The sequence below is a fragment of the Cinclus cinclus genome, chromosome 25, assembly GCF_963662255.1.
Source record: "Cinclus cinclus chromosome 25, bCinCin1.1, whole genome shotgun sequence".
NCBI lineage: Eukaryota > Metazoa > Chordata > Aves > Passeriformes > Cinclidae > Cinclus > Cinclus cinclus.
This window is the reverse complement of record NC_085070.1, coordinates 5,637,092-5,651,017: the sequence shown is the minus strand read 5'-3', so window position 1 is coordinate 5,651,017 and position 13,926 is coordinate 5,637,092. Positions and strand designations below refer to the sequence as shown.

Genomic DNA, 13,926 nt, shown 5'->3' with positions numbered 1-13,926 from the left:
TCCACAAGCATTGGTTGAGAAATCAGTTAGTTCAGTGATATATGTACAGGCTAGAACCAGAGATTAGCTGTCAGATTTTGTGCTAATTTTACACATTAAGCAGACTAAGAAGGAATTCCATAATCCAGCTGTGGCCTGAAGGCATTTCCTGCAGCAGTCCTTGCTCCTGCAGTTCATCTTCAATCACTGTGATCCTCTCCTGGCACCCTTGGGGATGTGTGGGTGTGCAGCCACGGCTCATGCTGAGCTTGACTGAAAATCAGATTAGCCAGTAAATTGTATTTCCACTTCCTGAAATTGCAAGGGGTGGCTCTAGGGTACAAAACTACCCGAGGAGAGAAACAACTGCCCAGCACCTCCTGCCTGAAAAGCATCAAATATTTCTGTGTGGAGCAGAATGAAGCCAGGGCTTGGTGTGACTGTGAATGGGGTGCTCTCCTGTTTTAGGGGGTTGGCATTTCCTTCAAGCAGGACCTGGGGGGATGGAAGTGGCTCCAACCAGAGCCAGGTGACCAAAGCTGAAGCAGAGAAGAGTTTTCCCCATCACCAAGGGCCACCAGCCACTCCCATGGGCTGTGACAACTCTTTGTCTTGGGCAAAATAGAAGGAGTGTGTCCCTCTGACCAGGAGTTGTGATAGAAATTGGAGTTTAACAGGTTGATATATTACAAATAGATCCATCAGGGAGTTTAACTGGTCGATATATTTGTAATATAATTACGTATAGTTTGTAATTAACCAGTGGTCGTTACCCCCACGGTGAGGTTTCACCAGCACACCCAGGGCCGTTATCACCCCAAAAAGTGATTTATAAACACAATTCCCCAAACTGGGAACTGTGGAGGACTTTGCCACCTCCCAGTGGCGAATCTCAGCTGAAAGAAGGTGCTGAAAGGGGAAGGAGCAGCTCAGGAGTGCTGAGGGCTCCTGGACACTGCAGCTGTTGGAGGTAGGGAGCCCTTCCCATGGGAATGGGAGATTTTGGGGGCTCATGGCACAGATTTGTGGAGCTCTGGGTGTAAAACCCCAAAAAGTGGCGGTGCTACCCTGTGAAACTGATTGTTCCCAGCGAGGTCCATGGTCCATCAGTGATGGGTGTCTTTATTTACTGTCTTAGAATTCTGCATATTTATGCAGCTAAAGGTCTGAGGGCACACACGCTGGCAGCTGCAGAGCGCATGAGAGCCCTGAGGAGACTCGATGCCAAGGAGCACAGAGGAAAGGTAAAAAGGGGCCACTTTGTCCTGCAGACAGCAGGGTTTGGGATGGGAACAGGCTTGGGGTGACTGGCAGAGAGAGATCCTAAAAAATCCAGCTCTGCCCCTCGGTTCCTGCGAGGAAGGCTTGGCGTTGATACGCCTCGTTTGAGGGCAGGATTGTAAAATTTAGTGGCATGGACATAAATTAGGTGGGATGAGAATGAGCCCATTCTTTTTTCAGCCTGTGATTCATGGAGTGACGTGGTCCAGCAAAATATTTGTGTGCTGGCATCAGTCTCCAGGGCTGGAGGTTTTATGGCCAACTGACTTGTTCTGTACCTGATGCAATCGGGGTTTAAAAAATGCTGGGTTTGGGTTGCCATCCAGATGAAGGGCTGAAGAGCACCAGAGGGAGTCCAGCAAGAGCTGGGAAATGTCCCCATCTCACGGTGCCATGCAGGATTCCAAACCATCCTGTGAGCTGTGCTCATCCCCAGCACCACAACCCTTGGGATTTCAGCCAGCCCTTTCCCCATTCCTTGTTTTACACCAGCAGCCTGAGGATTTCAGCTTTTCTATTTTTCATGTAGTTATAATCCTGAAATTCTTTAGTGTATAACTCTAAAGCTCCATAGCTCTGGATCTCCTGTCAGCTCCTGTTCTCCCATTTTATTCAGACAAAACAATTTCTCTCTAGGCCTGGAACTCAAGGACGTCTCACTGTCTCAGGCCCTGAAAAGTATAAACAAAAGTGAGTTGGGATTGGAGCAAACTGGGGGTAAATTACTTCATTACCTGAAGCTGTAATTAGAGGATTAACCCCCTGATATGTAAATGGACCAAATTATATCTGAAAAACTTGTGACCATCATCCATCTGAGGTGTAGCCTCTGGGAGGCTTTTGACTGCCCAAGGTGTAGCTATTGAAAGCCTTTAATATTTTATTCTCTTTTATTTATTCTCTTTTTATTCTCTGTGAAAAGCTGAATTGCCTCTCCTGGTAAAATTTAAAAGGTTTAATAAAAAGACAATAGGAGACAGAAATAAAGCAAAGGGTTAATAGGGCCGGGTGTTTGGCAATTAGCTGAGAGCACATTTGCTACTTTGGAGACATTTCTTAAATACCTTTTGCATCACTCTAGCCTGTTGCATATCCACAGACATTTATACCTTTTCAAACTTTTCCATAAATTAGTTTACATTTTCCAAGAACTCTTTGGCATGGCCACTCTTTGGGTTCACCTTTTGAGAGCATGTGTGTTTCTGGGTTGTGGCTTTAATACATTTTCCTTATTAACTTTAATTTGGGCTTTGGCTCCTCCTTTCCACAGAGGGTGAGTGTTGATAATTGATAACTGAGTGTTGATAATTGGCACGTCAGCAGCAGGGTCCTCATTATTTGTTTACTGGGAGTTATGTTAACCAAGCAGGCAGTTCAAGCATAACATCAACTATTAACTCTTCCTAACTTTTGCTAGTAGCAGAAAATAAAAACTATATCCACACAGCAAAGCTATTTTAATATTATACATATAACATCCATATTAATACTTGCAAAAAGCCAATAATACAATGCATACTTATAATTTTCTCTTCATCCACTTTTATTCTCTTCATCAAATTTTATTCTCTTCATCCAATTTTATTCTCTTCATCCACTTTTATTCTGTTCATCCACTTTTATTCTCTTCATCAAATTTTATTCTCTTCATCCAATTTTATCCTCTTCATCCCCTTTTAGTCTCTTAATCTCATTTAGCCTCTTCTGTCTAAAATTCTCTTTAGCCTCTGCCTGTTCCAGGCAGCCACTCCAAGGCATCAGGGCCAGTCTGGAATTTGTCTGAGCTACCTCTCACAGCTCTGTGTGCTGCTGTTGCAGACTCCCCTGCTGGTGGCTGTCACTGCCAGGCAGGCAGCAATTGTCCACGACCTGATCCAGGCAGGAGCAGATGTCAACGCTGTGGACAACAAAGGGCAGACAGCTTTACACCTTGCTGCAACATATGGCTACGCCCAGGTCCTCCAGGTGGGAGAAGTTTTATGGTTTTAATTGCTGGTGGTGTAAAATCACAATAAAGGGTTGATGTTGGTGTCCTTAAATAAAGGCAAGATCTCAGCGAGAGGTGGAGACTGGGAAAAGGCTCCTCGTGGCAGGAATTGAATTCCCAGGGTGGGTTTTATTCCTGTTTTAGGGCTGTACTTGCAGCCTGCTGTTGCAGAGGAAAATTCTTTAGTGTCTCTGTGGGGTGAAATAAATTATTTCTGCAGATCACGGCTGTAAACGCACTGGTGGCAGTCCCCAGCGTGGTTCAACATTGGAGGCGTTCCCCAGCCATGGGGTGTGAGGAGAGGGAGCTCCAAAACCAGGGTGGAACCCCTCCTTGAGGTCACTGTCATCCACACAGGAGCAAAAAGTTGTGTCCAGACTCAAGCCAGAAGAAGAGAGATGAGATGTGACCCTGAGGGCAGGGACAGCCCAGGCGCAGCCTTCAGAGTGAGGCACATTTTTCAGATTTTTTCCTTCAAAACCTGACTTAGCTGAGCAAATCTTGGCTTCCCTGCTGCTTCAGGGATTTCTCTGCAGACACAAAAGCTCTGTGCCAGCCCTGAGCAGCAAATTAACATCTTAAAACAGGCCCTGTGAGAATTTTGGGAAGGGATTCCACAGCAGGGATTAGCACCCTGTGAGTCTTTAAATGCTTCACTATTGACCAGAAAATAAAATTAATAAAAAAACCTCTCTGTCTTGAGCCATGTCAGGGCTGAGCACAGGCAGAGTCTGGTGGCTCTGCTGAGTTCCCTGATGGCAGGGGACAGGGATGTGTTGGGGAAGATGAAACAGGAAAACCTTAAAAATATGATTGCCTGGCAAAAGTTTGAGAATATGGAAACTCTAAGTGAGACTGAAATGAAAGCAATCTTTGAGATACCAAACCTGAGTTACTGAACAGCTGAAAACAACAGCGTGGGCAGCTGGGAGTGATCCCCTCTGGAGTGAACAATTCCCTGTGCCTGCACACAGCTCCAGGGTCAGAGCAGACCCTGCCAGCCTGGCAGAAGGGTCCACAGAGGAGTTTTTAGGGTTTAAAACGTAACACAGCGTGGCAATGTAATGATTCTTATAGGCTGTGTGTAAATGCTGTAGGATTTGTATCTTGTATTAGATTGGTCAGTGAAAATTAGAATATTCAGCACAGAAGATTTATTGTATTGTGATGGGAGCTTCACTCTCTTACTCTTCCTTTTACTATTGCTCTTACACTTACTCTTGTTTTCTCTTACTCTTTCTCTTGCTCTTTCTTTTTCTCTTTCTCTCTTGCTCTTTCTCTTGCTCTCTCTTTCTTACTCTCTCTTACTTTTACTCTCTCTTACTCTTTCTTACTCTCTCTTTCTCTCTCTTACTCTCTTTCTCTCTCTTACTCTCTTTCTCTCTCTTTCTTACTCTCTCTTACTCTCTCTTGCTCTCTCTTGCTCTCTCTTGCTCTCTTTCTCTTCCTCTCTTCCTCTCTCTCTTCTTCTCTCTCTTACTCTCTCTCTCTCTTTCTCTCTCTCTCTCTCTCTCTCTCTTTCTCTCTCTTATCTCCCTCTCTCTTTCTCTCTCTCTCTTATATCTCTCTCTCTTTCTCTCTCTCTTTCTCTCTCTCTCTCTTTCTCTCTCTCTTTCTCTCTCTCTCTTTCTCTCTCTCTCTTACTCTCTCTCTCTCTTTCTCTCTCTCTCTTTCTCTCTCTCTCTCTTACTCTCTCCTGCTCTTACCCTTCTCTTTGCTCCTACTCTCCCTCTTGCTCTCCTGCTCTCTGCTGCCTGCTCCAAGCTGCAGCTGCAGCTCCCAAGCAGGACCCTTTCACCTTTGCAATAAACCACAAATCCCAAGAGCTGCCTTCAGAGATCTCTCGTCTCCATCCATCCCCACCATCCTGCCCAGTGTCACTCCCACAGGTGAGGTGCCAGGGGGTGCCCGAGGTGCTGGCACCACGTCCAGCATTCGTTAGCTGTGCCCACACGTGCCCTGGGCGGGCAGTTAATGTGTAACACAGGCAGTTCTCTGGAAAACAGGTGCTTCCTTCAGCAGGAAAAAGGGTTTGCACCCAGATGATGCCAACAAAGCCTCACAGAGTGCCTTGTGCTGGTTTGGATTGCAGGGTTCCTTTGTTTGTTTTTTTTTTTGTTTTGTTTTGGTTTGGTTTGGTTTGGTTTTTTTGCCTCGATACAAAAAGGGAAAACAGGCAGAGACTCCTTCCTGGATGGGGTCAGTGCCATGAAAGGTTTTATGGTCTGTTTGTTTATTTTATTAGTTGGGTTTTTGTTTTTTTCTTTTTCTAATGGATTAACTATCTAATCTCTAATAAACACTTCAGAGCTAGCTGTCAATATTTGATCTGTATATATTTTATTTTTGTTAGAAGGAGATAAGTCAAGCCCCAACCGTTCTGGGTGATCTTTCAGTGGGAGGATTCTGTCCTGAGCCTCATCTGACTTGACACAGATGAGTCACTGCAAAAATTCTCAGCCATTAATGTGAACAACTTGCTTCATACAACCAAAAGAAATAAATAAATTCTCTGTAATAATATAGACAAGGAGCTACTTAACTCCATCGTGTTAAATCTCTAATTTTCTTACAATAAAGAGTTTTCAAGTTTTGATTCTCTGCTAAATCCCAGAAATTCTCATCTCCAGATCACAATTCCTGGTGTTTCTGTACCGCGGTTGCCACAAACAGAGGGTTTAAATTAACACCCTGCTGCACACTGAAAACAAAAAGTAAATAAATCCAGCCTGAGAACTGTCAATGTTGGCAAACTTTTAGGCCACAAAGTTCTGTCAAGAAGAGATTTTCATTTGTCCTTGTCAAGGATCACTCAGAATAAACATGTACTGGTGTTTCGGTGTCTTTGCCTAATCCAAGGTGAAGATGAGTCTGGCACTCCTGAGCTGGGGGCAGTGACTGAGTTTTGCTGTTGTGAACTGACAACCTAAAAGGATAATTAGGTGGGAATTAGGGAATCAGGGAATGTGATCACCTTGAATGTCCCCGTTGGGAACATTCACAGCACTGGAATCTAGTGTCAAATCATGGCTTCGTCTGTAGTTAAATTATCATTATCTGGTGTTGTTTGATTTTGCATTTTGTTAGTTTTGGCTGATTTTGGCTTGCACAGTGTTCTGCTGTGCTACAATTCTGCATTTCTCTGTTGCCTCCAGGTTATCCTGTCACTGGGTTTCCCTCTGGATTTGGAAATGAAGGATTTTGAAGGTAAGAACCTTTTGCACAAGTGGTGTGAAAACCTGTGTTGGGTATTTCATTGCATTGATGCTCCTTGGTTTTGGGGGTGTGCTGGGAGGCCAGAGCAGGCTCAGAAAATGCCTCTGGGGAGAGAGAGTTGTGACTGTGCACTCAAATGCCACAAAATTCAAAGGTGCTGATGGCTTGGGGGGGGATTCAGTTGGAACTAAAAACATGCTGGAATGCCCCAAAAAAATGTGCATGGAGCCAGAGAAGAAACCTGAGAAGGGCTCGTGCCTCAACAACACCTGCACAGATTGAATAAATGATTGAATGAATGATTGGATAAATGATTGAGTAAATGATTGGATAAATGATTGTATATATTATTGAATGAATGATTGAATAAATGATTGTATAGATTATTGAATGACTGATCGAATTAATGATTGAATGAATGATTGTATAAATTATTGAATGAATTATTGAATTAATGATTGAACAAATGGTTGTATAGATTATTGAAGCAATGATTGAATAGATGATTGCATAAATTATTGAATGAATGATTGAATTAATGATTGAATAAATGAATAAATGGTTGTATACATTATTGAATGAATGATTGAATTAATGATTGAATAAATGATTGCATAGATTATTGAATGAATGATTGAATGAATGATTGAATGGATTGGATGAATGATTGAATAGATGATTGTATAAATTATTGAATGAATGATTGAATGGATTGTATAAATGATTGAATAAATGATTGCATAGATTATTGAATGAATGATTGAATGGATGATTGAATAGATGATTGTATAAATTATTGAATGAATGATTGAATGGATTGGATGAATGCTCTCTGTGCCAGCCCTGCCCCCTCTCTGCACATCAGTATTTTCCTGGCACTGCCCTCACCTCCATCCCATACTCCTTTTCCAGGCCATACCCCTCTCCACTGCGCTGTCCTGGCCCACAACAGCCTGCTGAGGGATCAGGGCAGTCAAGCACTGACAGAGGAGCAGCACAGGGAGCTCCAGCAGCAGAGCAGGGAGCTGGAATCCTGCATCCACCTCCTGGTGCAGACCGGAGCCTCCATCTACAGCCGGGTGAGGATGGGCTGGGTTATCCCTGGCTTTGTCTGGGAATTCTCCCCCGCTTGGTGCTCAGAACACAGAATTGGGGAAGGAACGAGCTGCTGGCACAGGGGCCAAGCCTGTTCTCCCAAAGGACTGCTGGCAGGGTTAGGTGCTGCTTTTGGAGTTGCTGGAGCAGACACTGGGCACTCAGAGGGTCACTGCAGGGAGCGAGATGCTCCCGTCAGCTGCAGAGCTGGCCTGGGTTTCCTCTGATGGGTTTATGGGATATCCCCAGCTTGTTCCACGGAACAGTTCTTATCTGGATGGGGGTTTTTAACACTCTTTTCCTCTGTTTTTAAATAGGATGTGAAAAGCAACAAGACAGTTCTTCATTACGCAGTCCAGGATGGGAACATCTCCCTGCTCAGGTACTTCCTGGAGCTGAACGCTTTCAAGTCCGAGGATTTTGTCAACAACAAGGTAATTTTTGTCAACAACAGAAATTTTTTTTACAGAGGAAAAGGGGCAAAAGTTGCAAATCTGAACTTCTTTTCAACCCCAAACTGCATTTTCCAGTAAACAGAAAATTCACCAGGAAAGCAACAGCTGGCTTGAACTCTGTCCTATAAAGCAGGGCCCTCTTCCATCAGGAGATGTCAGGATGAGAAGGAGATAAGCAGGGAGGAGGAAGAACATGGGAAGCGGTTGCTTGAGGAGGAACATGAACTTTAGATTAGGCTGAGGATTGAGAAAACAGCCCTGCAGTGATGCAAGGTTTGACAGCAGCATGACACTGAGAGGTGGCACTGCAGGGCAGCCAGCTATCGATTCATCTCTGCTGTCAGATGTGGCACCAGAGGAAGGACAAAGTTCCTGTTTCTGTCAAGGGATTCTTCCTGCCTCAAACATTATTTGGAGATTTGCTGGCACAGCCATCCCTAGGTTAGGTAAAGCAAGCTGGAAACCTGCCCCACACCTCACCTCTGGAGCAGGGATCACCTCGCACAGGCAGCAGCTCCACCCTTCCTCCTCCCAAAGGAAACTCCTGACATTCCTGGGAGCCCCAGCTGGGCCAGCAGGGTCCCAGCAGCCAGAGCTTTGGCTCTGGACAGGCTGCCCCTCTCAGCAGGGCTAAGGGGCTGGTTCTGGGTGCTCTGTCCTCCCCCTTTGAGGAGGGGGACGCTGCTGAGGGTCCCTGGTTTTTATTTCAGCATCTGCACTCTCAGCCTTGCTTGCGTCCCTCAGGAAGGAACTGAATTTCTCTGTCCACTCCATTGCTCAGCGAGGCAGACAAAGGACAGCTTCACTTTTTTCTTTTTTTTTTTTTTTTTTTTTACCCCTCCAGGTTTCTGTTGGACTGCAGAAAACATGTTTTGGGTTATGTACGTGGGCAATGGCGCCGAGCTGGTGCTTTCTGCCCAGTGAAGAACTTTTCACTGCATTCTTTCTGTATCTTTAAAGACCCTTCAGGCAGGTGAGAGCCTGTCCATGGCAGTCTCTGTTGTCTCTTGACCACAGTCCTGGGAGAGCTTCCTCCTGTGATAGCATCACTTGGAGTCTTCAGTCTGAGCTGTCTGGGGCAGGGAGAAATCCTGGCTTTTTTAGCTCTTCAAAGCATGAAGAAGACAAGGAGACAGCCATGGTTAGGTTTCCCTGGCTCACCCACTGCTTGTGCTCGTCTCAATCCAAATCTGTTTCCATGACATTCTCACAATGAGAAAAATACTGAATCCTTGGAGGTGTTTTTTTCATCTGGAGGATTCCTGGAGCCCACTTTGTCTCAAATAAGACCTATTAAAACCAACCTGAGCCTTCGGGGTCAGGCCTTGTCAGATTGCCTCATTATCTTAGCCCATGCCTGGATTTGGAAGCTCTCAATTGCAGATCTTTCCATTTTAACAAGAAATCCTGTAAAGAGCTTGCAACCATCCCTTGACTTTCTGGGATAATAAACTTGACAAGGATCTGCTTGTTCAGGGCTTGTAAAACATGCCTTGTCTGAGAAAAAACATTAAAATTCTGCCATTTTATTTCCTGCTTCAGTTCTTCCTGATACATCTCAGTGGCTAACAGGACCTGAAAAATCACATTTTTCATTTAACATTTTAACAAATGGAATACGAACACAGGCTGCAATTTGTGCCCAACCATCCCAACGTCATGACAAACCCATGATTGTTTCTGAGAAAAAAAACAAAACAAAAAAAAAAAAAAAAAAAAAAGGCAAAAAAAAAAAAACAAGCAGCTGCCTCAATGAGACTCTTGTAGACTAAAAATACCTCGCTTTGAGCATTTGTTTATCAGGTTTTTCTCATTTACAGCCGTTACCAGTCATACCTGACCAGACAGGGCACAGATTTCTACACGGTCTGGTGGCACCAGAGCTTCTGCAGCACCCTCCATCCATGCCTGGCTTCACAGCCAGCTCTGTCCTTCCTGTGCAAATCCTGGCACTGGAGCCAATCCGTGCTTGACCTTGGGAATTTGCATCTTCCTGGCATTTGGAAGTGTTGGAAAAAGGAGCACAAATGGGTCTGGTGCTGTGGAGCTTTGTGTGGTGGGCATCAGGGTGATGTGTTTGGTTTCTGTAATCCAATTTAACGTTTCCAAGTGAAATATTTCCATGCCTGTTACAGCCCTTCTCTTTTTCCAGTAACTCCCCAGGTCTCTGTTTCCATGAGAGGATGATTTAGGGGGGATTTCGGAGCAGTTTTAGGTGTGATTTCAAAGCAGTCGTACTTGAGGCTGTGATTTCAAAGCAGTTTTGGGGTGATTTCAGAGCAGTCATACATGAGGATGTGATTTAGGGGTGATTTCAGAGCACTTTTGGGGTGATTTCAGAGCAGTCATACATGAGGATGTGATTTAGGGGTGATTTCAAAGCAGTTTTGGGGTGATTTCAGAGCAGTCATACATGAGGATGTGATTTTGGGGTGATTTCAGAGCACTTTTGGGGTGATTTCAAAGCAATCATACTTTAAGCTATGATTTTTAGAGGTGATTTCGGAGCACTTTTGGGGTGATTTCAGAGCAATCATTCTTGAGGCTATGATTTCAGGGAGATTTCAGCAACCAGGGAATCTTCCTGCTTTAGGGATATTTATCACCCACATCCAAAACATCAAAACCCCCCAGTCTGTGATGCTCTAGCAATGAAAAAAACCTGAATCCACAAACCACCTGCCTGGGAAAAACAGAGCAGAGATCCTCCCTCACCTCCTGATGGCAAATCCCACGAGAATTCTTCTCTCATTTCACATCTCCAAGTCGAGGATGATTCTGAGGAGGCGACACAGCTCACCAGGGGGTTTATTTGGGTTTTTCATTTTTTATTTTTTTTTTTTCCCCTTTCCTCCTGTTTTAGGCCCATGGCAACACAGCCCTGCACATGGCAGCTGCTTTGCCTGGTGACAAGAACCAGAAGGAAATCATCCAGCTGCTCCTGGAGCACGGGGCAGACCCGAGCATCCGGAATTTGGACAACGATCAGCCAATCCACATGGCCCCTCCTGGAAAAGCTGGGGATCAGGTATGGGATCCACGCTGCTGCTCTCCCCTAACGCACCTGCGTGCTCCAGGGCTGGCTGGGTTTCAGGCTTGCAGGTATAAAAATATTCCTGATGTATTTAGGTGTTTATTTAGTTGCATGTGCATGTAAATAATTGCGAGTGTTTTGGGTGGCTCAGATGGTGCTTCCTGAAATTCCACATTTTTTGGCAGGTCAGGCATTTGCTGAAGAAAGGGAAAGTCACACCTGTGCTCAACTCCTGCCGCAGAAATGCCAGATCCTGAGTTAACTGCAATTTATGGAATGGCTTCAACCTTGGCTTCTGCCTCCTCTAAAAACTGTGAGGGTGGTTCTGCAGCTCATTCCTGCTCCTCCAGGCTTAAACCAGGGTGGGGTGAGAGTGTTTCTCCACCTGTGGCCACCTGCAGCACGTCAGACAGCAGAAGATGAGCTTTCAAATGGTCAAAAGCTCAATTTGGGTAACAGAGAATGCGAATAAACCTCCAGCAAGGAGGTGAGCAAACCAAATGGCTGCTACATAAATAAGTAAATATCCCAAATAATTTGGAAGCACAGCCAAGCTTTGATTGGGTAGAGGAGGTGACAGAGCACGGGGTGAGAGTTTGGCTGTAAAAGGTTGAGAAATGCTGCTCTGAGACAGCCCCCGCACAGAGGGACTGCAGGAAATGCTGCAGTGATGTGCACTCACCAGCGACCCTGCTGCCCTGGGAATGCAGGATCCGGAGGGGAGGGAAAGCCTGGATGGAGAACTTGAGTCAGCCTGGATTTCGGCCAAGGGAATGGACGTCCAAAGCCAAGAGCCCCACGGGAGGTGCTGCACGCTGGAACGGCCCATTCTGAGCGTTCCGGGAGCTCTGGAGCAGCTCCCCACGGCCAGGCCACGAAAAGAAGCAGGTGCTGTAAGAACAAGGACACGGGGCAGGTTTGTGTGGCTCCTGAGGGGAGATTCCAGTCCAGTCCAATCCAACCCAACCCAATCCAACCCAATGCTGTGCAACCCAGTGCAACCCAATCCAGTCCAATCCAATCCAATCCAATCCAATCCAATCCAACCCAGTGCAGCCCAACCCAATCCAACCCAATCCAACCTAATCCAATCCAATCCAATCCAGTGCAGCCCAACCTAATCCAATCCAATCCAATCCAATCCAATCCAATCCAATCCAATCCAATCCAATCCAATCCCATCCAATCCAATCCAACCCAATCCAATCCAATCCAATCCAACCCAGCCCAACCCAATCCAGTCCAATCCAATCCAACCCAACCCAATCCAACCCAAACCTGTGCAACCCAGTGCAGCCCAATCCAGTCCAATCCAATCCAATCCAATCCAGCCCAATCCAGTCCAATCCAATCCAGTCCAACCCAATCCAATCCAACCCAATGCAATCCAATCCAACCCAGTGCAGCCCAACCCAATCCAACCCAATCCAACCTAATCCAATCCAATCCAATCCCATCCAGTCCCATCCATTCCAATCTAATCCCATCCCATCCAATCCAATCCAATCTAATCCCATCCAATCCAATCCAATCCAACTCAATCCAATCCAATCCAACCCAGTCCAACCCAACCCGACCCAACCCAATCCAGGTCCCCAGCTCTGGAGGCACAGGGAGGCTCTGGAAGCCCCTCAGGTGGGGAGCTGAGCCCTCACCGTGTGGGACAGAGATCCTTTGGGTGTCTATCAGCTTTGAGGTCAGCAGAGCGCTGTGGGTCGGTGCACAGCTGGGCAGGGGGTGAGGGGTGAGTGCCTGCTGCTCCCATCCCCGCCTGGCAGGGTGTGACGGGTTCTTTCCAGCGTTTCTGTGAAACGAGCTGTGAATTGCTGTGCAGTCACTGACTCTGTGACCCAGGGGCACAGCAAGGCTGTGTTTTGGCCGAGGCTGTCCCATCCCCAGGGCTCTCTCTGAGCTGCGTTTTGCTGGGTTCTCAGTGTGCACTGGTGCTGCTCTCCAGCAGGGTGAGCACAGGGATGAAGGGCAGAGCTCTTAAATCACTGCAGCCGCTTCCTTGAGCACCCACTGGCTGCCTCTGTGGGATTTCCTGAGGCACTGGAGTGTTTGAACAACTGGCACGAACAAAAGCTCTCAAGAAATGCAGAGATCTCGATTTTCCAGCCCTCCTCTCCGCTGTTGCCTCTCACTACAGGTATCTGCAATCCTGCTGACACAGAAGCAGACGTGTATTTGCATGTGTTTGCATAAATTTTCATGTATCTGAGCACAGGCCAGCAAAATCCTGTGCTGTCTCACTTGGAAGGATGATACAACGAGGCCTGAACGGAGTGAGAACTGAATCATTGAGTTAGTACCGTGAGTCAAGACAAAATGAGGGATAAAATATCAATTTCTGCAACCTGCCAGCAGCAGGACTGCCAAACTGTGAGCAGCGCGTGGCACCTGAAAATGTAAAAAGCTTTTTGCCGTCTAGAAATGTCTGTGAGGTGACTGAAGTCCTTTGGCAGCGAGTGAAAAAAAAAATACAGGAGCTTTCTTTCCTAGAGTGGCTTTTCTCTTTAAGATGCCATCTGTTGGGTGTTTCATACAAAGCAGTGTCAATGGGAGCCTGGAATCATCACCACCTCCAGAATATTGGGGAAATATCCTTGTAGGGGAGGAATGCGGCTCCACCGAAGCATCACTGGTGCAGCTGGGAGCTGAAGGATGAGGTTTGCAGTGGGAAGAGCCCACGACAGCCCCAGGATTCCTCCCTCCCCTCTCCGCTCAGCTTTCCTGCTCTGAAAGCAGCCACAATCCACAGGCTGCTCCTGTTGGCTTTGGACCGGAGCCACCAGACTGCTGGAAGCTTTCTGCTTCCCCCTCTGTGTAAAACAATTTTCCATTTCCCTTCCCCGATTCCTGGCCTGGCTGCGAAGAAA

General features: G+C 46.2%; 1 protein-coding gene across 1 annotated transcript; it reads left to right on the top strand.

Annotated features, from left to right (window-relative positions):
• The first annotated feature begins 1,163 nt into the window (after window positions 1-1,163).
• LOC134053646 (NF-kappa-B inhibitor delta-like) lies at window positions 1,164-12,207 on the top strand. Its single transcript, XM_062508759.1, has 7 exons — window positions 1,164-1,223; window positions 3,079-3,225; window positions 6,403-6,454; window positions 7,376-7,542; window positions 7,876-7,992; window positions 10,877-11,041; window positions 11,233-12,207. The coding sequence occupies exons 1-7, from the start codon at window positions 1,179-1,181 to the stop codon at window positions 11,302-11,304; spliced, it is 765 nt and encodes a 254-aa protein (XP_062364743.1). The 5' UTR covers window positions 1,164-1,178; the 3' UTR covers window positions 11,305-12,207.
• Window positions 12,208-13,926: the final 1,719 nt, after the last annotated feature.